Raw genomic sequence first — 24,505 nt, 5'->3', positions numbered from 1 at the left:
CTCAGTTTCCAGGGATTTTCAGAATTCGTTTAAAGATTTCTGAAAATCAGCCCTACATTGCCAGGCTCCTGTCTATTAGGGGTGCAACGATACTCGTATCGATATTGAACCGTTTGATGCAGTGCTTCCGGTTCGGTACGCATATGTATCGAACAATACAAAATTTTTAATTTATTTTATCAACTTTTCTTCTGACGATGCTGTCTGTGTTGAGAGTTCAGTGGATCTGCGTTCGACTACTCCACCTAGGCTGCACTGTCGAGCGCAGATCCACTGAGCACAGCGCAAGCTAGCAAGACAGAAGCTAAGCTCGTTGCGACATGGCAAACTGAACCTCCCCCACCCTCATTCAGATCTGGCCTTTGGAACTATTTTGGTTTTCATGTGATGTATGACCCTGAAGGTAAGCACGTCATGGACTAAAGTAAAACAGTATGTCGGATGTGCCACGCAATGCTCAATTACATGGTGGGAACTAGTGTATTAGCGCAGTTAGCTCGTTAACATGTTGACGCTGTCCAGCCCCACGCACGGGGCGATCCGCGGTAGCTCGTTAACGGAGATTTGCCGCGTTGTGGCGTTAACGTCATTTCAGATTAACGCTGACAGCACTAGTGGGAACACAACGAATATGACTGCACGTTTACGCCGACATCATCCTCGTGCAAAGACAAGTGGAAGCAGACAAAAACAACAAGCACACATGCTACAAACTTGACCCGAGTCATTTAGACAGCCGTTAGCACAGGATTCTCCTTATGGGGACCTGATATGTTTAATATGCTGCTGAGAATATAGCCCAGAAGAAGCGTATAGTATAGCTTTTAGTTTGGAAAGAGACATTTCTCTGTAATAAACTCTCTTTTCCAAAGATGAGGGATTTCTCCATCAGATAGATTTATTTATTTATTACTTTGTTGTTTCAGCAACATTAAATTTAAAAACTGTACTTTTGAATTAAAATATATATTTATAATTTTAATAAATGACAAACTAAAAAGGCATGAACATTTTTTGTATCGAAAAAATATCAAACCGTGACACCAAAGTATCGAACCGAACCGTGAATTTTGTGTATCGTTGCGCCCCTAGTGTCTATATATGAGACCTGCTGAGACCTTACAACAGCAGTCAGCCTCTCAAGTCTTCTGATCAGGGTCTTTTAACTGTTTCTTGCACCTATTTTAAATCCAGAGACAATCACGCTTTTAAAGTCATAACTCCTAAGCTTTGGAAGAGGCTTTCAGGTCAGCTGAATCTGTGGTTTGTTTTAAATGACTGCTGAAGTGTCATTTTTACAGGGTAGGATTAGCCCTTGTTCTTCTAATGTGCATATCTCACTGTGTGTTTCCATGTTTAAATATGAACACTTATCACTGTGTGATTTTATCCAAACTGTTAAGCACTTTGTAAATGTGTGTTTTAGAAAGTGCTATACAAATACTCATTCTTCTGCTTATAATTATGACTTATTATAAATGGACATCAGTATTGTTTTAAAACCCTGCTGTACAGCAAACAGCATGTAAGCTGAATGCTGTGTAAAAATGGAGAACTCTCAGCCCCAACTATATGGATGACAGACTGCCCGGCAGGACACAGTCTGTGAGATTGAGCAGTGCTCTGCCTGGTTTGGTGATGTGCAGGGCTCCACAGGGGATCGTGCTTTCTCCATTCCTGTTTACCTCGTACACCTCAGATTGTCAGTACAACTCCGGGTCACGCCACCTACAGAAACACTCTGATGACTCTGCAGTGGTTGGATGTATTGTATTTTAGTGATGAGCAAGAAACTGAACACAAGTAGACGATTTTGCTGAATTGTCTGGGGGGAATCACCTGCTTCTGGAAGTAAATAAGACCAGAGAGATGACGATTGACTTCATGACCCGTGTCTATCCTGGGACAGGATGGTGATGAGTTGCAGGGAGTACAGGCACCTACGCATCCACACTGGCAATAGGCTGAACTGGAAGACCAACACAGATGCTGTACACAAGAAAGATATGAGCATGGCCTATCGCCTAAGGAAGCTGAGATCCTTCAATGTGTGCAGTAAAATGATGCAGATTTAGTGTCCTTTGTCTGCTAGCAGCATCAGAGCTGAATGAACTGCAACCTGGACTCTTTCCAGGTTCCTTCTATCACAGATAATCCCGACCCCTCTCTGCACCACTTAGTACTAATAGAAGAAAAACAGCACACAATTTACTTTATGTGCATTTCTGCATAGGTCTTCAGCTTACAGAGTAATTTCTCACATTATACCACAAGAGGGCGCTCCAGATCAATCTCACCACTACAACTGTTCTATTTTATCCTCATTGTCACAGACTCATCCCATAGAAACACAAATCTTACAGTAAATGAGATTATACAAAAATGTTCTTGTAGCTCAGTAAGATAAAGCCTCAATAATCACACCTGACTGTCAAAAAAGAAAAAGGGTTTCCTGAACATAGCACTGCAAGTGCAAGAGTATCAGGCCTACATCATATATATAAAATAAACTATTGTCTTAACATAACAATCCAAAAAGGATATGACCTTGGGAATTTCTGTATCCTCATTAGACAGACGGGGAAACACTTCCCCTGTCCCGAAAACATCCGCTGATAGTTTCCCCCTCTCTCACATCAGGATCATTATCCCAACAGCCTGCTCTCAGCAGCGTTTAGCACATTTTGTCTGCAAAACTGTCGCCAGAAGCACCGACGCAGGCTAAAAAGACACATTATAGGCTATTTATTATTTTGACCCTGACAGAAAAGTTGCTCCCCACAGTTCCTGCTCATTGTTCCCTTAACACCGTTTCCTCTGGGAAACTTTCAGCCTTGGGAGTGGGAGCTGGACGAGGATAATTACTGGAAGCCCTGCACGGGGGCAGGGACTGCGCTGGCTGTAAATGGCCCTTTTCTTTCGGCCTGATTGGGCCTGGACCACTCCCCCTCGTTGCTCCTCCATTGGTCCGAGCCCACATCAATCTGGTGATTTCCAAGTGCCCCTCAAGTTTGAAACTTTTTTTACGAGTGGGAGGAATCGAGTTACAACAAACTGTGGTAACTGATCGCGCAGCAGCCGAGGGAAGAAAACACGCGTTCAATAATTTACACATCTGTGCCGAGGACACGGTTACAGAACAAAAACTGAATTGAACAGCAGCGAGGACGTTTCACGGCCGACACGCAGCAGAACGAGTGGAAGTAAACCTGAATATGCTGTGAAGTGAATTTATCTGCTCTGCCAGGATGAACTCTTGAGACACTTCGCTCACAGTACTAACTTGCTGTCATCTGGCTGGCTGACCGTGTCCCCGTGAAGCTCAGAGTAAGGTGAGTCCCACCTCAACGGTCGACCAGTTCTTAATGAAACCTCCCAGCGGCCTGTGGTTAAACCAGCTCCCCCCTCCACTCCTCCTCGGACAAACACGGACTTGATGAGAGCTGTTTTTGTTTTCTGCGTTTCTTTACGTGTTTGACAGCCTCCATGTTTGGCTCGAGCTCAGCGGAAGTAACGGCCAATCAGTTCGTGCGTGATTGGGATACTTTAGCGTTTGATAAGCGATTTAGCGGCTAACGGACTGTTTCCGAAGTGAAGGAGAGTCGCTCGGGTTGTTGGTTTAATAAGATGTGGACGCGGTGCGAGAAATGAAAGATAAACAGTTTGTGCTTCACCACGCGGATGATCATTAGGATCATGTGTCTGCTTTTATTGGTCATTGATTGGTAATGAGAAAGCACCGCTGAAGCTCTGACTGTGGGGGTGGTGTGTACTATACCAGCCGCCCATGTCTCAGACTTGTGCGGCTTTAGACCGTGTTTGCTGGATTTAATAGGAAGACATTAACGTTTATTAGTAACCATATTGTACATACTACAGTGGGACTGTGCAAAAGTCCATGATCATTTTGTTTACAAGGACCTGTGCCTTCTTGTAATCTTTCACAGTCCTCCTTTGGATACTGGCTGCGTTTTAAGCCCAGTCCTTGTACCTTTGTGTTGAACCACTTGTGAATCATACAACCACAAAAAAGGAACCAAAATCAAGGGACAAACCAGTATTGTGTCTACACGTGACCGACAACTTGGCAGAGAACCAATTTTAAGTTGTATCTTTGGGCACTTTATTACTAACAGCCTGTTGCAAAAACACATCATTTGTTAAACACAGTTTCAAAATGTTAGTTTTGATGCCGCAGGAGCGATTAGCTGAAAACCTGGCATATCTCGACATGGTCTGCAGTGAGTCCTTAAAAAGTCTGAGGCACGTGGAGGGCAAAAGCAGAAGTGGCAGACTTAAAAATAAAAACTACCTACAGTAGTTGAACAGTATTAGGAAACAGTGAGGGGGGGGATGCTGCAAATACCTGACAAAGGACCGGAGAGATGCATCTGGGCCTTCAATCGATCCAGCTACTGTTTGCTGAAGCCTCATCAGAAATTGTCCCAGTGGAAGAGTGACTGTCAATAGGTCATTTTTAAAGAACTCCAAGAAGTGCAGTGGCAACGGTTCTTCATCAATGCAGCGAAGTACACAGATGCGTATGGAGGTCAGGAGAGATGTGCAACAGTTATGTATTAGCCTCACAGTCTAATCCTCAGCTTATCAAAATCAAAACTGTGGAAAAACCCTCTAACACGCATGTTTTGTAACACATTGCTATGTTTACATTGCAAAGCTTTTCTCCATGACAAGGCCGGGGGTGGATGAATAGCTTCACTGTGCAGTGGCTGCACACATTACCACGCTCAGCCTCAGAAGGCATGTTAAATGAAATACGGCCTTGGATTAGGACTCGGAGGTCCGTCTCTCCGTACGCAAGCAAAACTGATTTGGCATTTTTCGACCTGCTCTCTTTTAGTTGCAAAGCCTTCCTTTGTAGCTTCGTTGTTGGTGGCAACTGCAACAAGTGAGCCGAGGAAGAATGAACAATAGAGTAACTGCAGGACCTCATTTCAACACCTGCTGTTTTTGAAAAGGGAAAGGTGGAGGCTGTGCCTTTAAATCCTCCTAAACTGCATATTTAATTGGCTATATTTATCTCCTCTTACTCTTTAGAAATGACAGTGGGCATTTCTCTGGACTATTTTCCAATAACCGGTCATAACCTTTCCATAAATCCCTGAAGCGATTGCCTACATTTTCTAAATGAAAGCCTGCAGCAGGTTGTGCACTGGTCATACAAAGCAAAACCACTTCCAGTGTTTGGGAAGTGGGATCATTATTTTTGAGGTTTTGCTGTATGCAAGATGAATTGGTTAATCAGTGTAACAATCAATAATGAGAATAATCATAAGTTATAGCTGTAAAGTAATCATATTGGCTTCCATTGCTACAGACAGCCGCGAGAATAACTGATGGCAGGTTTTAAGAACTATAAATATGTTTTCCTCATTAATCGTGGCTTTTGTGTTCATTGTTTTTTATACTGTATGATTTTTGAAAGACAATCAATAATATATAATGCTTTCCCAGCAGGATTAAGCAGACGCTGGTAAGCCTCGTCTGTTTGTATTTCCGTGTAACTCTATCTGTGCACATCTCCTCCTTTGCGTGTCTTGTCGAGCAGGACAAAGCAGTCACGTTGCTCACCATTCCCCATGCAGTGTTATTAAGGGCAGTGCATGAAATTGCGGCAGTAATCCCAGAGACACTGTTGGTCCTGCTGAGGAGACGCCATGGTAACTCATTAACAAGACAAGAGAGGTGTTTGACCTTTCTTTTACTGGCCTGCGAAGCTCAGCCGAGCACGCAGGTGGCCGCTAAAACCTGTGATTCTGCATGAAAGGCCAGCGCTGTATGACCTGAAAATATCGTGACGTTACTTGAAATAAAGGCAGCGAGGGACGGTATCAGTTATGTCACAATCATATCCTCTCGTGCCGGTGACCCCTCTGTTTTCACTAATCCTCAGCCCTGCTGTTCTTACAGCCAGGCGCGCTCCTTTTATTAAACATCAAGTTAGCAAATTATGCTCTCTGGGCTCTGAGGTAAGGCAAATTAGTCATAATGTGTCATACTCCTATGGTGGCCTTAATTAAAATGTCACAGGCCCGGACATCAGTCACAGCACGAGCAGCTTGATTATGTCCTGCATTATTTGCAGCGGTGTTAACGTGATAAATAATACAGAATTGAAACTGAAACACGCCAGTTAAAGCGAAGTAACAAGCGGGCTGTTCTTTCCTCTCGATTTGTTGCCAGTCTTTCTCTTTGCACGTTGGTCCAAATTAACTGGGCTCTAAGTTAAAACAACTACCCACTTATGCATTTTAATGCAAGAACAAATGTTGTCAGTGAGTGCTGCGCTGGCCCCAGGCAGCGCGGCAGCGACTGTATTCCCAGCCTTATTACACATGCGTAACACTGACTGATGTTCCTAAATTATTGCCAGCAGCTCGCAGTTGCTGTCTCTTACTGTATGCGCTGACGGCCCACCCTTTATCCGTATCCCATGTGTCTGCCTGAACCTGTTGCTCCACAGCAGACTGCTCTTAGCCTTTAGTCTATTTTAGTCCATATCGGCAGACTGAATTATTAATTTCCAATCCATTATGTGCCAATGCGTTAATTATTAATTGTTGAGCGGGCTCTGGCAGATCTGAGGAAAGTGTTAAAAAGAAAAGAAAATGGGGGGTGGGTTGGAGTACGGTTTCTGAGCGAAAGGCATTGATTGCTTCCTTTCTCAGCAAATCTGCACAAGTCTTCAGAGATGACTGCGTGGGAAGCAGAGGGCTCGCCATTCAAAGCATGCATGTTGCATGTATGTGCCCCCATCCGCGTGTTCTGCGTGCAATTATGGCTCTTCATGTCAGCACTGCTGAGCTGGATGAGTGCGAGCAGAGAGAGCATCATTACGCAGACATACAGCTGTTAGCACGTGCAATGCTCCCAGCTCTGGCTCTATTAGCAGTCAGCACCTCCTCTGTTATGCAACACCTCAAGAGAAGAGCGAGACAAACACTACAAAAGTTGATGAAAGATGAAATTGCAACTTTCACTTGTCCTGAAATCCTGCTGTTGATTCCCCCAACAGTTGAGTGGCTCCATTGGAGCTCATTTGAGTGGTTACTCTCATAACACAAAGCACGGATGTACCTTATATAACAACCTGGATTGTCTATTGTATCTCAGAGTGGAGACAGATTATATCACACAGCTGAGGAGAATGTGTAGAGAAGTCTTTTTTTTTTTTCCCCCTTTCATTCAAGATTTGCCACACAAAAATCAATTTAATGACATCGTTAGTGTTTTGGGGGTTTTCTCCCCCAAACTTGACACTTTGTTTTTCTTACAGCTCTGCAGTTTTATGAGGCTTTTAAATGGAAACGCTGGTACACTGGATGCATCTTTTTTTAATAACTTGTGGAAGTTTAACCAGAAGCAAGAAAGCAAATACAACACACTAGGGCTGCCACGATTAGTCGACTAGTCACGATTACGTCGACTATCAAAACCGTCGACGACTGATTTAATAGTCGACGCGTCGTTTGAAGCTTTGTAAGATCACAAAAGACGCAGGAATAAGTAGTAGGATTTAAGAGTGTAATAACGGACTGAAACAGGAGATGGCAGCACTGCATGTACAAGGATGCCAGCTGCCGTTAAACCCCGAAGAAGAAGAAGTAGCTCTGTCCCAGAATTCATAGCGCGGCCCAGCTCAGTTTCCAACAATGGCGGCAGCTAGTTAGTTTTAATATTATTCTTATTATTCTTTCTGGGTCACAAAATAAACGTTTAACATATTTTCAGGCGAGAATGTAGCTGTGTAAACCTCAAATATCTGCTCAGTTTATCAAGACACCACATATTTTCAAAAGCGCTCCGACGTTTTCGGAGACGTCTGTTACCCAGTAGCTCGATAGCTAGCCGGGGGCAAGGCTAACTAGAGCCGTGAGAACACCGGACTCCCGGCAAATCGTCTTCAACGCCGTCTTTTGCTACTCAGGTTAAACATGATATATAAGTCACTTAGATAACTTAACAATGTTATTGTTTGGCTTTTTTTTTTTTTTTTTTTAGTATTTTATTTGTTCCTGAGTAAATCGGTTTGGCTGAGATTAAATTATAGTTTTTACACAGCTGAATAAACGTCAAGCAGACAGCTGATTATCAGAAGTGTGAGATGCTCGAGAATTTACTCCGGTGTCCTGTTATATTTTAGATAGCAAGGAGTTTATTAAACTTCACCGAAACAATCTGCAAATTTCATTAAAATTTAATAAACTATCATCTTGTCTTTATTTTTAGTTAGCACATACCTTAAACACTTAAAGCTGTAAGCTAATGATAGTTATATAAGAGCAGATGCTGCTGGTGCAATAAGTTTTACGTCCAATGGATGATGATCTGATTAGTCGACTAATAACAAAAATAATCGGTGACTAGTCGACTATCAAAATAATTGTTTGTGGCAGCCCTACAACACACCAGTGTGTACACAGCAGGGCGTCATCCAGTCCAGTCCGGCAGCCATGCAATAAATGCTTTGTGATGCTTATCATGCAGATTTTTTTTGTTGCCACTGTGTCGAAGAAGTCTCGACTCCGCTCCTTATGTTGATGCTCGACTGTAATGCAAAATGCACCACAAAATGCAGGGCAGCCATTAACCTTGCCCTGCTGCTCTAATATTACAATTAACTGCTGATTACTGGAAATAACCAGTAAGTAATCCTGAATTAAAAACTGAATGCCGTCAGTTGTGCAATCAAGTGCTTTTTGATTGCTGGTTTGAATCTGAATGGATGAACTATTTAACCAGTTGGAGAGCAACAAAAAATATTTTTCCAAAAAAGCAAATAAAAGACTAAAAACTCTTAAGAATAAATTGCTATTCATAAAAAAAAACGATAAAAATATCGATCCTGTTTGCAGCACCTTTTGTCTTTTTGTGGTATCTGTTATTTTACTTGGACGACTACAGCAGGAAATGACAGGAGAGGAGCGATTTGGAGTGGTAGAGGATGTGGTAAAGGTCACTTGCATGCTCGCCGAGGTTTATGCTTTTGGAAAGGTGAGACTTAAAACCGGGAAAGAGTCTTCCTGTGTTTAATACACCTGGACGTATTATTTTGTGTTTGCAGCAGATAAAAATAGTTAGTGAGAAATGCCAGAGGTAATTATCGACACGTGATGCAGTGGAGAGCAGATAATGGGGCTGTTTTTTGTTGTTGTGCAGTGCACAATTCAGTATGATTTATGTCTCTTCAGTAATCGCCTCCATCCTGAAGCGGTGAAGATTTTTCTCTGCTGATGGAGTTGTCTTTTTCAGGGTCACAGTGCCCCAATCCATGTGACTAGCGATCCCTGAAGAGCATGAAAGTCGTGACATTTTCTGCTGCCATCAACCAATCACTTAGAGGATGAAGTGTCATGGAAAGTTCTACAGACTCTGCCAAAGCTTTTTTAGCAACTTTTGGTGGCCAAGCAGTGTAGAAACACATCTTTCACTGGTTTTTCTCTTTATGCTGGCTCTTATCAGCATCCAACAAGCTGTCTAGATTGGCAGCAGGTATTAAAGTGGTGGTATTTTGGTAGCTGTGACCTCCTCTTCCTCATGAGGCACAACGGCACGGGTTAGAGTGGGCGGTAGCTACAGGTGTATCCAATTTCCCCCTCTTTCTCACCTGTCACACCTCAGCTTTGGTTTGATTGACAGGTGAGTATAGCGGATGCTGAGGCTGCAGCCTGGATCCTGAACAACGCTCCCCTTTGGAAAAGCAGTGCCGCGCTCGTATCATGTTGGTTTCATCCTACATGTGAGCAGCCAGAAGCCAAAAACATGTTTGTGTCAAGTAGCACGTGCGGACCATAAAACAACACGTGCAAATCAAATAATGCAGAAATAATGTCAATAATTATCCCCTTTGTTGGGAAAATGTAAATAGTTTTGGTTAGATTTCCAGTTTTTGGGCCTTTATGGAAATCTCTTTAGAACTTGTTTGTATATTGTGATAGTTTTAGGGTTGGGGTGCCATCACTAATGCATCAGACCAGCTAAACAGTGATTGTTTCCACTGTGAAGATTTTGTAAATTTTCTTTTATAAATTTGGAAGTTGCATATTTACACTTTAAACTGTTTGTTGTTGTTGTTGTTGTTGTTGTTGTTTTTTCGTTGGGCTCATTGGAATCAGAGCCTGACAGATATTAGATTTTTGGGACAAATTATTTTTACATTATTTTTCAGCTACAAGTATCGCTTTCTGATAAGGTTCAGGATCTTCTTTTTAAAAGTGCCACTGAAACCATAGATGGTATAAAATATAGACACAGATTCCAGGTCTGAAAAGTGAAGGCAACAATTAAGTTTAAATTAATTAATACATTTTGATGGCCACCAGGGGGCAATATCCGTGTTTGCGAAAAACCAACAACTACACGACCTCGGTAAACGACTTGTCTTTGACAGCTCACGAATGCTAATGAGCGGTTTCACGGTCAAGGAGTGACGTGGTTATGCTTCGGTCCAGCACCGTTATAGCTGTTTACTGCCACCAGGGGGCAGCATCACAAACAAGCGTACTTTAGTTTTTCCTGTTCTTCAGCCAGTTATACCAATATTGTTTTAATGCTGTTTTTCCAGCCAGTTAGCATTCGGCCTATGCAACGCATGCTTGTGTTTTCTTATCTTGGGTTTTCTTTTTGTTTGGTGTGCTGCACACAAGCGCGCCTTCTTCGGTTGCATCCCCATAGTCCTTCACTTCCAGAAGTCAAATTTGTGCTGCGAGTCTGACCCATCTCTCAGTCGGCACGTCTGGTTTCAAAATGCAAAACTAGCAATGGCAACCCCAAAAATGGGCGACAGCATGCCGACTATGACAGAGCGCGTGTAAGATGTTTGCATTGGCTCTGATATGAGCCGATGCTAATATGATTACTAACATCTTACATATGTTTTTGCGGGTTAGTCCTTGTGACCTTTGGCCTCCTTTTTAAGGAAAAAAATTTGGAGCTTTAATGTTGACACATTCATTCGGCTCGATGAGTTATTGTTTCTGTCATCATACAATGAAATCCAACTATAGTGATAAAAAGTGTATTTTAAAATGTGGCATTTGTTTGGTAACTTGGAGCGTCGAGGCTGTAGCCACTACATCAAGATCTTGTTGCTGTCTTTACAGCTCGTCTTCTCTGTATCAGTGTAAAAGGTCACAGTGGCCACATCACAGAAACACTAACTGAAAGTGACAGCCAGTAGGAGTTGTCATCCCACTTATTCCTCTTTTCCCATATGACCTGGAGAAGCTTTTAGCTGCCGCGTCTCCACTGCAGACAGCGGTTTCACCTGCCCTGAAACTCAAACAAAGGAAATTAAATGTAGATAATAAAGGTGGCTATCCGGCTTTAATAGTCCTCTGAGGAGTAGGGGGGGGTCGGGAAGGTCATTTTTTTAAAGTCATCACAGCTTCTCTTCACCGCGATCCTTCAGCCAGGCTGCCACGCAGGCTTGACAGGCCTGTCTGCACCTGCAGGCGGGAGCGCGTCCCTGGGTTCATTACCCAGGCTCCCTTATTGTCTTGAGACATCAATCCGACACTCTGTGGGGTCTGGTTTCATTTCCCATGAGTCATCTTTGCTTTGAGATTTTTGCTCAGTGTCTATATGAGCGAGTGCAGCTCATTTTGAGTGGAGTATATGAGTTTGACTTGTCTTACTGCTGCAATTATAAGTGCTGAGCTCTCGGCTGCTGCAATCTGTCTTTGTTTTCATTTCATGTTCAGCTGCTCAGTAAGTCGGCCTATCAGTAACGTGTGTGAGCCAACAGATGTTTGTTCCTCTGATGTCTGCGTGCACTGATGACTGTGGCTCGTACACTTTGCCACAATACTCAGCAGGATTTGCCGCTGTCATGTCTTGTTTTGCCTTAAATCCGTTAAAATGTTGCCTCTAAATACCACGGAGACGTGTTGGGGTTGGCGGGCTGTCCCTGGACGCCGCTGCGTTTCACAGGCCATTTAGATTTGGCACTAAGCGCTTTGGTGCAGCAGAGTCACAGAAGAAAAATAGGATTTGAATCGAAAACCTTTTCATCGCTTGTCCCTTGAGAGCATGTTTTCGCGAAACCTTTAGCTTTGGGCGGGGACTAAGAGCCGGAGTGAGGATATCCTTCCGTCCTCGAGATAAGAGTGTCAGGAGTCTGTTTGTCACTCTTAAGCCTCGAGTGAAACCAGAGGCAGACAATGCTGAGAGCCAGACATTTGAATTGTTTGTGTGTACGGGTACGACAGGCGAACCCTCCACCCTTTCCCACTTCTTGCCTTCCTCCTCTTCCAGCTCGTTGGCAGGCCTCGGAGAGTCGACTGCTACGACGCCTCAGATCTGCAGCAAAAGTATAATTTAATGAGCGCCACGAAATCACCCTTGAGCCTGAAAATGGCGTCTGCACATTATCCATTTGCACTTTTCGAAACTCTCGTACATCCATCAGCGGAGGCAGAGAGAGGATGGAGGCTGATGCAGACGCGTGTTCTGATAAGTGCATCTCCTGTGGAGGCCGTCCTCTGTGATTAACTCGTGTCAACAGGACAAAGTGACGTTTCTTTTCTTCCAGTTGTCACTTGCATAGAAATAAAGATTCCAAGTTCAGATTTTTTGTTTGTTTGGGTTTTTCTCTCACTCTGATCATTAGTGTCTTTCTCATCTTATCCATTTCACACGCGTTGCATCAGAGCAGGATTTTCTGTAACAAGCGTAGCACGGCAAGTTTAGAGTTACGACCGCGGCGAAGCGGTCGATAGGGATCTGCCAGTGATCCTTGATCGGCGCGGCGAGAGGCCCGATTAAATGTCCAGCACCTGCAACAAGACGCTGGGAAAACTAGATTTGGCGTGAGACGGTATATAAATGACCCCTCGTTCTAACGCCCACAGTTATTTCCTGCATGTTTCAGGGTTGATGTACAGCAAACCTCCACCCCGTCTCTGCCTCTCCTCGTGTGGCTCCTCTCTGGGAAGCATCCTGCTGACACTCTCTCCGAGGAGTCTTATTGATATTCTTCGAGAGGCATTGCAGAGAGAGGAAGGGAGGAATGAAAGTCACACGCTGTAGCAGGCAGCAGATGCGCTACCTTCCAGCACCAACGACGGCAAACGTCACAAGTCACCCAGCAGGGATGTGTCAGCGCTCTGCGTCGGCTGCACTAATTGCACCTCTCACGCTTTGTGTGCACGTTATCCGGATTATTACGGAGAGGCAATTTGCCATTCATGTATTTGTTTACAGTTAATCCTCTTTAACGTGGAGACGCATGGCGTGAAGAGTAATCGCTTATGATGCGAACAGGACATTTGTTTCAGTGCAGCAGCCACGCGTTCGGCGACGTGTGGCTCGTCAGAGGATTTATACAGGGTGTGACTGTTGAATCCTGGAGGTAGAAAATGTTTGCCTCATTTTTATGCGCATTGTTTTCCACTAATCCTCACATTTGGCCGAGTCATTGTCATTTTTTTTTTTGCTGTGCGATCAGTTTACACAGTCAGACGAAAATAAGTTTATTAGCCGATTAGTCAGCCAACAAAAACGACCTGGATTTGTTTTAGCTGGACACAAACCAGTCGCTGCCTCCTGCACCAGTCTTTCAGAATCAGCTCGCTTTCAGTATATTTAATGAAGCCGTGCAGAATTTTTACCTTCACGCTTTACAAGCACAGGGGTCAAAGGTTATGATGCATTTTTAATCAGCTGTTTCTCAGGTGGTTTGATGGGAACTAAATTTAGCTGTTTTTGTTTGTTTTACGTCCCAGAAAAGTCAGTTTGACACTTGACCTTTATCTTTATCAGACTGTAGCAGTCTTCACAATCCAAGATATTATTATATTCCAAAAAGATTTTAGCTTCAGTTTTTCTTGAGACAAAATGATTTGTCTTATTTTAGATTTAAAGTATTAAAGTTTAAACTAAAAGTAAAAAGGAGCCAAAAGTGGAGTGCCAACGTTTGGTGCTTTGTCGTTTTGGACACTTTTCAGGAGCAGAATGTGCTGAGGTTTCAGTCTCGATCCCTACAAGCTGAGCTCGATTCGTACATCTGCACTGAAACGTTGCCTCAGGCTGATCCTACGTCAGTGGCAAACGCTGTTGGCACCGTTTACTCTCGTGCGTGAAGATGGGATTTCCGCCTTTGAGTCGCTCCATCCTCTCCTGACCATTCAAAAAAACGTCTGCAGGAGAAACCCAGTCAGTCGCTCGGGTGTAGTTATGTGAGGGTTTGTGGTTGGGTTATGGCATATCTACAGCGTAGATGACGGGATAGGAGAAATCTTTGTTGGGTGATTTACGTTAAATTGAAAGTGTGTCATTAACGTGTCAGGACACCGCTGCAGCTTCATTTACAGCTCGGCTCTCAAAGCCTCCGGTTCTTTTCTGAAACATATTCTGTCATTTGGTGTTTTGACGACGGGGTCGCCGACCGCCGTCTAACACGTCGGTCCAAAATCTTCCAGAGGTGTTCAATTTTGTTGACATCTAGCGACTGCAAAGGCCAAGCATATGACCAATATCATCTTCATACTCATCAAGCTGTTCACCGACTCCCCTCGTGCTGTACCGTGACTCATCAGCAGGATGATCGCTCAGAACAATTTCATATCCGTTGTCAGTCCCCGCGTAGGTGACGCTTCACATTATTGGTTTAGTTTGTCACCTGTCTGTATATCAGAATATTTATTTATGTAAAACCGAGGCGCCTGTGTGTTTGTTTACAGAGCTCTGTTTACGGCAGAATAATTGTACATAATTATCAGGAAATAAATTGCAGCAAAGGAGACTCTTTGCATGTTTTCACGGCACATACTCGGCAGTAAACACTGAAAATAAATCGGTGCCTTTAGATTTAAGTAATATTAAACATTTATGAGGCAGAAAATCAAAAGACTAATATTTTGGCTATATGTTCATAATGATGTAGAAAAACGCGACGTCTGCTAAGGAGTACAGATTTGACCGGATGGCGGTGCTGTATTAGATTGTGAAATGCTGTGCAGTCATCTTTTAGGGACCAGGAATATTTGTACCATATTTTCATGAATATTCCCAAAAAGACACATTTTTAAAGAACCTCCAGGAATTTTGAGCATTTAGTTTAAATTTCATAGAAATCCATCAAACAGTAGGTGAGTGATTTCAGCCCAAAGGTGCAAACACATTACGACGCCACTGTGACCACAGCGCCTGCAAGAGCTCCTAATCTGAGCGTGCAAAGATTGACACGTTTTAACTGCACGCTGTGACCACTTCCTGCCCAGCCAGCAGGCAGAGAAAACAATGACACGTGCATCTCTGCTACACGGCATACTGTACACTGGAGTTTGGATCAAGTCTGCAGGAGGAAAACTCTTTCTTGGCAGCAGGTTTCCCTTCAAATTCACGTCAGGTGTGCATTTTAACAGGCTGCAGCTCTTTGTATGTTGGCTCTGTATGTAAATACGCCTTAGGTTTGCTGTGGTTTCTTCCCAGTAGCCCTAACGATCTATTAAACTGCAGAGACCACTGACATGATGCAGTGAAGCCAGCGCTGAGCCCAGCACGTGTCATGTCTGGTATCTAAACACCAAAACCAACCGAGTAATGTTATTGTCTCGAGTGGCTAAAACAATATCAAACCCTGATCTGGATCTTTATTATATGAAGGTTTAGACTTAGAAATAAATTCCTGCCATTGGCCCACTTCTTCCTTGTGGATTCGTTAATATGTTACATGATGCGGCGTCCGCCCAACCCCTCCATCACGAGTCCCAGTGAAACAGCGAGCAGAGGAGAGAAACTGTAGCAGACTCTCACACTGTGCTGAAATTAAATTAGTGTCCATAAAATAGGTCAGTAACTTGAATAAAACGCTTCTTTGGGTTTTTGAGGCACTGAGTGGACACTCTGCACTGCGCTCGTACATCTCACCATCACTTATACTCACTTTATAAACACAATGAGGGCCAACGGTTTCAAAGAGAGAGGCTCAAACGCACTCAGCATGCAGGCATGATGAGACCTAAAGTATAGAGAGGAGAAGCTCAGATTGCAACGATTACGTCTGTTTACTGTTTTAGTAAAGCCAAACACAGTATTCAGTTTCATTTAGAGTTCTTTTCTATATATTTCTGAGAGTGCGAACCTCTAAAAATGTTGAACATGTCCGAACAAAATGAAGCTTGTAACACAGATGCCCCTTCCTTCACCCTCATTCTTCCCCCTGTATTATAAGGCAGGCGTGGAAAATGACTGCGGTGCCCGTTTACACTCGTGCACTCTGAGGTTATCCTTGGAGATCTGCGAACGTTAGAGAGGGAGTGCTCAGGAAAATAGATTTTATTTCTTTAAAAGGAGACTGTTCAAGCCTAAAGAAGTGATCTGCAGAAGGCTGCTGAAACGATACGGCGTGCTGCGCTCTCGCTCCCTCCCCTCAGCGAGGCTCTGAAAGCCGGCAGACCCGATGACCCCCCCTCCTTATGAGCCTCTATCACAGGCGCAGCCTTTCACTGAGTCACCCCACTTGCCACACAAACACACACTCAGAAACGACATGCATAAATAAATCCACACATGTGCAGAGTGGGCTCTGTCTGCCTCCTGCTCGCCTTGTTTCGTCAGTGCATTCAGCTGATGAGACGTTCGGATTACTTTGCCTGCTTTGCGTGGTCGGGATGTAACTGACTTTACTCCCACACGCGTAATGACACATTCTTCTCTAACTACCTTGCAGGCACCGAGCCAGAGGGTTGCTGGGACTAATTTGACAGCTGCCACGGCTCATTATCTGATAAAGCGGACAGTTCTCGGCCCCGCAGTTTAAACAGAATTCGACGATGCTATATCTTCACACATTGTGTGTTGGTAGTGTGGTATTCTTGGCTCATTTTGCTTTTGATATGAGAAGGTCAAAGAGGACATCTAAGAAACGGTTCTTGTTTTATTTCTCAATTTGTGCCAATTTTAGAAAACTTTCAAGATGTTGTCACGTTGATGGGGTTTATCGATAAGACTGTGGCTTGATAGGATGTTCTCTCTGTCTCTTCTCGACCCAGACTTGACCATGGACTCCTTCAGCACCAAGAGCCTGGCCCTGCAGGCGCAGAAGAAGCTGATGAGCAAGATGGCTACCAAGAGCGTGGCCAGCCTCTTCATCGACGACACCAGCAGCGAAGTGCTGGACGAGCTGTACCGCGTCACCAAGGAGTACACCCGCAACCGCAAAGAGTCCCAGAAGATCATCAAGAACTTGATCAAGATGGTGGTGAAGCTGGGAGTGCTCTACAGAAACAACCAGTTCAACAGTGAGGAGCTGATCCTGGTGGAGAACTTCAGGTGACGATCGTCATTTATCGCTCTCGTGTTACACGAGGCAGTTTAGACCGAAGCCCAACTTTGCTGCTTCTCCTTCAAAGCCATGTTATAGTTTCCTGGTATGTGAGCATGTTAGGGTCCATGTTGGCTGATGTACCAACTACGTATGCTACAGATGAGCACCAGCTATATTTATTTAAAGGAAATGAATGGGGATCATCCTCTGTTGTAGGGGTGGGTGGTATAAACAGTATACGGTAGAAACTATGAATTTAGCCAACGGTAGAGATTTTGACTGTACCGCTCTACCGCGATAGCGCATGTTGATGGTGTCATCAAGCTGCGCCTGTTTTCGTGGAAAGCATTGCAGCGGCTGCAAACAGCATAATCTGCAAATTATGCCGGGCGACAGTCACAGCAAAGAGACGAGGCCGTTTTTGAATATGGGGAAAGCCAAAAACTGCGCTTCCTCCACTTCTGTACCATTGATTCATTAATGCTGAATCCTCTCCAGCTGCTCTGTTCCCATGTTGTTGCAGTATTTGAATGACTAACCTCGTATTGTGGATGGATTATCTCAGTTCTTCTCCTGAATGAAGTTTGGTCCGTTTACAGCATCCTGCCATGCGATTGCATTTGTCTCTAACCATCAGGAACCTTCACGTTAACTTTTATCGAGGGGAAAAACTTAGCGTTCATCCTCCAGCTTCACTGTTTATGCTATGCTAACATAGCTGTGTCGCTAGCGATCACGTAGCACATCGTTATATACCAGCTAGCCCAACTTCAGTAACCCTACAAACGTCACTGCTGTTTAGTTTTCTGTCTTCATTTATGTTGGAAGTGATAGCAGAGCTGTACGTTTGAATTTTTCAGAAATCTCTCAGTCAGAACATGCTACATCATGTTTAGGTGGAAGCTAGCGAGCTAACCATCAAGCGGTGCGGCTTCGTAGCTTACCAAAGTCACACTAAAACATTTTTGACAGATGTTTGAGCGCCGTGTACCACATAAAATCTGTTCGAGGTCAGTAAGCACAACTAGAATTCATACATAAGGCGCACTGTCGATTTTTGAGAAAATTAAAGCATTTTAAGTGCGCGTTATAGTGCGGAAAATACGTATGTATGTATATAAGCATGTTAGGGATCATCATCTGTTGATGCACCAACTACGTACGCTACAGATGAGCACCAGTTATATTTCTTTAAAGGACATGAATGGGGATCGTCCTCTGTTGTGGACACAGACAGTATTTGAAGGTCATTTTATCACCACTTTGTTTTGTCAGAGACGAACCTGCTGGAATAATATCTGTACAAAATCAGAAGTTTATCAACCTGCTGGTTCTTTAACAGCGATGGCTACATTTTACCTTTGATTTCTTTTTCTTTCTTATTGAAGCGATGCGGCTCTTACAGCAGAGTCCTCATCGCTGCAATAAACGATCGGTTATTCGACTGTGTCTGAGCGAAGTACAAGTCGTGTTATATTGTTGGTCAGGAGGTTGGAAGCCTTGTGAAACATTAAAGATGTGATTCTGGGGAGAAGTGCAGTTAAAGGACGTTTCTGTGTGCTGATGGAAGCAAATTAAGGGAATGGACATTTCCATCACTTTATATGTGTTTCCAGTAAAACTGAGCTCGGAGGGATGCAAAGCTGACACAAGCGCTCAGTGCAGAGAAGGGTTATTATATTAGCATGGAGATGTGAGCTTTGCACAGGACAATACTATAACTAATATATGGGGGTTGTGAAAGTTTTCTGGAGAAATTCCTGCGGCAGCACTTTCTATTTTTACTTCTGCTGCTCTGGTCAGAATTAGAAAGTGACAGCGTCTCCTCTCTCTTGTCTCCTCGCAGGAAGAAGGTCCACACTCTGGCCATGACGGCGGTCAGTTTCCACCAGATCGAGTTCACCTTTGACCGGCGCGTCATGAGCGCCATCTTGAATGATTGCCGCGACCTGCTGCACCAGGCCATCAAGCGCCACCTGACAGCCAAGAGCCACTCGCGAGTCAACCACGTCTTCAATCACTTTGCCGACTGTGACTTCCTGGCGACTCTGTACGGGCCCTCGGAGGTTTATCGCGGCCACCTGCAGAGGATCTGTAACGGGCTCAATAAGATGCTCGACGAAGGCAACCTCTGACCTCTGCCATCGTGAACATTTTTATTTTTCCTTTGTTTGTGTTTGCATTTACTGTAACATCGAAATTCGCTTGGCAACTTTGTCCAAAGTATATTTCTTTTTCCAGCCTTCTTTTTAATGAATGTCAAACTTCACGCTCTTATCTCCTTAGCCTTGACAACTGTGCCTTAAATAGCATATTTTATCTTCGTTCCAAGGGCTCGCTTTCTCTCTGTCGCTTCAAAAAGGCAAGAAACCAGGCACAGGCCTCCAGCTGTATCTGTTAAATGGACAAAAGTGGGTCTGGGAGCACAACGAGGGGAAGAAGAGAGCGAATTTCCAAGGACAAAAAGAAGTTTTACTGTCTGTTTGCTTTTTCCTGAAAGCAGTGTTGCACTCGATCCCAAACAAGCGCTGTACTGTAGTGAAACCATGTGAACGACAGCAGTAATCCTGCTCAGCCAGCATTTTGCGGCTCTCGCCATCATGCACTGAACTCTGCTTTGCAGAGGAGCGTGGCTTTTTGTTTCGGAGCCACTTATAAACCCACATTTGCTTCCAATCGCCTGGTTTATAGCCACCACAACAAAGGCAAAGTATTTGGGTCATGGGGGGAATGTAAACTCGAAGGAATTTGAGCGTGCTGCGTGTTGTTGATCGTCTCTGCGCCGACTCGAATGTCTCGCCGCCTGGACGCTCATCTAGGCTGAAAACTCACGGCCGGGCGGCGAGGGCGGTGCGCAATGTGGCACCAGGTGCAAAGATTGCTCTGGCATTTTGTCAGAAGGGAATTAAGCGCCAACTCCGTCGAACCGCTCGCCATAATGGATGCCGTTAGTCCGGGGTCAGCTGTGTTTCAGGTTAGGGAGCCTCGCGTTTATCCTTAAAAGCACTAAAACTCCAGCTCAGATTCTGACTGATCCCAACTAAAAAGTGAGCAGGCAGATGAAAGGCTGCAGCGCCGTGTCTGTGAAGAGCGCCGGGCAGAGCGCGGAGATTAGAGCAGAGACAAACACAGCACCTGATTGTGCTCTCCCACTGCAATTATAGCTCCCCGCTCCGGGGTGGCGTAATGGCTGGGAGCCGGCCTCCGTCGAGCAGCCACTCCATTTCACCGCACGGCAGCCTCGTGTGATGAGATGGGGATAACATCTCTGTTTGCGCGATGCCAGTCCTTCTAATGGAGTGAAAGATGATGTTGTGTTTCTCCCTTACAAAGGAGTATATGAGTAGTTACTACCAGCCCTCTCCAACCTTGCATAATGGGCATCTTTCCTTTTTTTTGTCTGTGTGTTTTTGTATCACTGAGCCTGTCTGGGAGATTGTTTTGTGCTGCGGCCTCATTTTGTATTCTGTGTGTGTGTGTGTGTGTGTGTGTGTGTGTGTGTGTGTGTGTACCTGTGAGAGAATTGGAAATTGAGCCGTGTAATAAGCGCTGTGCATTCCCAGATAGGATTGCTGAAACTTTAACTTCTTCTGCAGCAGCTCTGCCAAAGAGAGAGGAGAGAAGGGACTGCTGTTACTTAAAAAGCACTCTTTTTTCCAGGACAACACTTCAGAAAATGGTGTGAACGTGATCGTTCTAACCCATTAATGGTGAAAATGAAGACTGAGGTGGTGGCTGTTGTCATTTTAGTCCTTCGCCGGTTTAATTGTGAGATGACTTCTCATTTGTTAGATTCGTTTAAGCCCAGCCTCATCATTTTGGGAAGGCTTTGAAGTAAATCCTTTAATTGTCTTTAAATGCAATTTTCTCCAAATCCTCCTCATCTCAGGGCGAGTTTCAATCTCACTCATTCTGAAATCCACCAAAAAGCAGCACGAGCCCTCGAAACGGTCGCACTTATTTTACTCAAACGTGCTTTTCTTGTTGCATTTTCACTCTTGTGACTGTGGTGAGTGTTTTTATTTTCACTGGTGTACATAGGATTGTGTTTGTGCGTTCTCTGTATCCAGACACGACAAATTTAATACAAAATGCTTTTTTAAAAAAACTGATACATTTCCTGTCTTTTTATTTTTGTCTTAATTACGCATCTTCTTATCTGGATGGTGTTTCTGACCCGATCAGGAGGGTCGTCTGACTGTGGCTCACCTGGATTTAGTCGACCCCCCCCCCCACGCCTCACCCCCCCCAGCTCCCAGCATTGTTAGGAAACTATGAAAACAAACCCATCTGACTGACAAACAATTCAACTTGGGGTCATTTCTTTCCACTTCCTATAAAGCCACGCCACAGTCGAAGGTAGAACAGGAAATGAGTAAGCCAGAGGACTTTGTGCTTCTGTTTTTTGAAAGTTTAAACATTCGACTCAGCTGCTGCTTAATTTCAAGTGTACAACGAGTAGCACTCTGTGGACTCAGTTTGAGTTTAATCTGTCATTGACTTTGCTACTTCTCAGACTTTGGAATGATAATTTGGCCAGTAGCACGTCTACTGATCCTCCCTGTAGCACACTTGAAAGGCTACTGCAGTAGCAAGTGCCCATTTATCCTCTAATACGGTCATTATCTAAACGTGTGTGTGTGTGTGGATTCGCCCTCGAGTTCAAAGCACCACAGTGTGACTAAAAAGATGTGTGACCAACTCAGTCACGTCTTATTTTCCTTCCTGTTCCTAAAAGCCGTAACTTTGATATTGAGTAAACAAAAACATCTTTAAAGTTAAAGGGACAGTTCTCAGTAAAATCCTATTTACATATTTTTCTCCCAGCCTCTAGTGCTGTTTACCCACGCACATTGTTTTGGTGCGAGTCGCCCGGTTCTGGAGATGCCTGCCTCTCTTGAACGTAATGAATCTCGATGGAACTCGCCTTGCGGTGCTCAGAGTGCCAGAAATGCATCTGAAAAATGTAGCAGCCGTGTTGCTCCAGAAATCATGGCTGATGACTCAAAAAAACACAAAACAAACCATCATATGAGCAGTTTATTGTAGAAACAGTTTCCACTCGGATACACCCGCCAACCGTATCGCTGTGCAGACAGCTTGAGATGGAGAGCCTTGGGATTGACGGGATGTAAACACTGATGATTCACCCATCAGCTGAGCTGTAATATCAGTCAGCTGAGTGCTTTCTGTGCTTGATGGATGTAGTTGAGTGGAAAGACAGTAGTTCCTACATAAACCTCTCACAACAAGGTTTGCAGACTGTTAGCTGTCAATTAAGCGGCGCCCTCGGGAGCTCGGCAATGAAGGTAAAACTGCAGAACCACTAGGAGCCATCGAGGCTGGCTCCAAAAGGGCGTCGACCCCCCACCAACTCTGATCCTAAACGTTACAGCAGAGAGAGCCTGGTACAAAATACAGTTTGGCCTCTATCAGTACTTTTGGCTCTGCTGGGGGTAAGTCGAAATTTTAGGGTTTTTTTTTTAGTTTCATAGTATTTTACAGCTCATTTAAATGGATAATTGAGTTTTTCAAAGTTCAGCATCTGCTAGGCTTCATCCAATAATTTGAATCATTAAACTGTGTTTGCACTGTTGGACCACTTTTAATGGACCATCTGACCAACATTATTACTCTGTGTGGTATAAACTATCCAAGACATTAGGGCTTCAGTGTTGGTGAGTGAAATTCAGTTTTTATTATCACTAACATACAACTTCTGCTTCAGAAAATAAACATGGGGTGGCTGAAACACTGTTGTGTCCTCACACCAAAGCAAAAGCAAGATTTGAATACCCCAAGAATTATGTGAACCCCTGTGAGCAACCACTTGGTGACAGTGGGAAGTAAAAACCCAACAGGAAGAAACATCCAGCAGAACCAGGCTCGAGGAGAGGCGGCCATCTGCTGCAAGCACAAGGGGATGAGTGGAAGGAAAGGGCAAAAGGCACAATGTGGCTTAGAGAGACCGTTTAGTGAATACTGAAGATATCTGATAACTAAGGGTCACCTGATCGAGCCCAAAACTAAAATGTTCGAAAATTTTAAGCTTTGAGTTAAAAGTAGAGAGAGTCCGCCTTCTGAATCCAAACTGGCAGCTGGTTGCACAGGAGTGAGGCCTGAAAGCTGAAGGCTCTGCCTCCCATTCTGACAACCACAAGGAAGCCAGCAGTCTGCTGGGCTGATATGGTAAGGTGTAAGATATAACGGACTGCTGCGTTACTCATTTTAACTGTTCTTCAGATATTTTCATTTCAAATATCATAAAGTCACCAAAACTGAAAGTGAAGAATAATTTACTCATTTGTTATTATGTGACTCCAGAGGCCTGTGAAAGGAGCAGCACAGGCAGCACATGCGGAGTAAATGTGCAAAAACAAATCTGTAACTTGGTCTAAGCTTCAATGTTAGAAAAAGAAACACGTTTTAAGACCTTTTGCCAAAATGTTTCTGTAGAATGAGCCCTCTGAGGTTTTTGTTGCTTTAAGCCTGACAAGCAAAGTGCCATGTAGCGCAGCTGTATTAAAGGAAACGGCAGCCGTCTCTATTTCTCAAAAACTGGGAAACTCACACCAAATGATGTCGATGCACGTGTGAGGCTACAGGCCAGGATGAAAATATGTAAATGTGATTTTGAGGTGTGCGGCCCTTTAAATTATTAATTTCTGTTGCTGCCTGAGAGGTAAAAGTATCTCCGGGGGGAAGGAGGTGTGAGGGAATTTAAGTTTGCTTATTTTCTCATTTGCAGTGTGGGTGTCTCGCTTAAACACTTTCTGAAAATGAAAATTTCCAAATGACAGTCACGACGTGATTATCAGCGGATGTGAATGAGGGCTCTGATACATTTTGGTGAAGCGAGCTTCCATTGGGGCATAATTATCATTTTTACATAATGAAGTGACTACAAAGGAGCCGGCCTGCATCCTAAGAAGGGAGCCGAAACGACGAGGCATACAGAGGAACCATTACTCTTTCCGCTCGTGTTCGAGCCCAGATTACCAAGTTATGATTTGCGCTATAGACTCGCACCCGAACTAAACGCAGCTGAGCTGAGATGCTGTGGCATCGCACTTCTCTCTGCGATCAAAAATGACAAAAGGGATCATTTCCCTGCTTGGCTGCCTGCACGTACAAACGCGAGGAAGGACGAACCGAGCAGCATTTTCACGGTCCATCCCTGCAAGGATACAGGCAGTTAGTTTTGGCACAAGACTG

General features: G+C 44.2%; 1 protein-coding gene across 2 annotated transcripts; it reads left to right on the top strand.

Moving 5' to 3' along the window:
- Positions 1-2,540: 2,540 nt before the first annotated feature.
- tnfaip8l1 (tumor necrosis factor, alpha-induced protein 8-like 1) lies at positions 2,541-21,416 on the top strand. Of its 2 annotated transcripts, none has more exons than XM_084922257.1 (3): positions 2,541-3,332; positions 17,016-17,295; positions 19,137-21,416. In XM_084922257.1, the coding sequence occupies exons 2-3, from the start codon at positions 17,024-17,026 to the stop codon at positions 19,423-19,425; spliced, it is 561 nt and encodes a 186-aa protein (XP_084778383.1). In that variant the 5' UTR covers positions 2,541-3,332; positions 17,016-17,023; the 3' UTR covers positions 19,426-21,416. The 2 variants fall into 2 exon arrangements, with proteins under 2 accessions (XP_084778383.1, XP_084778384.1); XM_084922258.1 differs by lacking the exon at positions 2,541-3,332 and adding an exon at positions 16,098-16,891.
- Positions 21,417-24,505: the final 3,089 nt, after the last annotated feature.

The sequence above is a fragment of the Perissodus microlepis genome, chromosome 23, assembly GCF_051167445.1.
Source record: "Perissodus microlepis isolate ML-2025 ecotype Zambia chromosome 23, ASM5116744v1, whole genome shotgun sequence".
NCBI lineage: Eukaryota > Metazoa > Chordata > Actinopteri > Cichliformes > Cichlidae > Perissodus > Perissodus microlepis.
The sequence above is the reverse complement of the archived record's forward strand: the minus strand, read 5'-3'. Positions and strand labels throughout refer to the sequence as shown.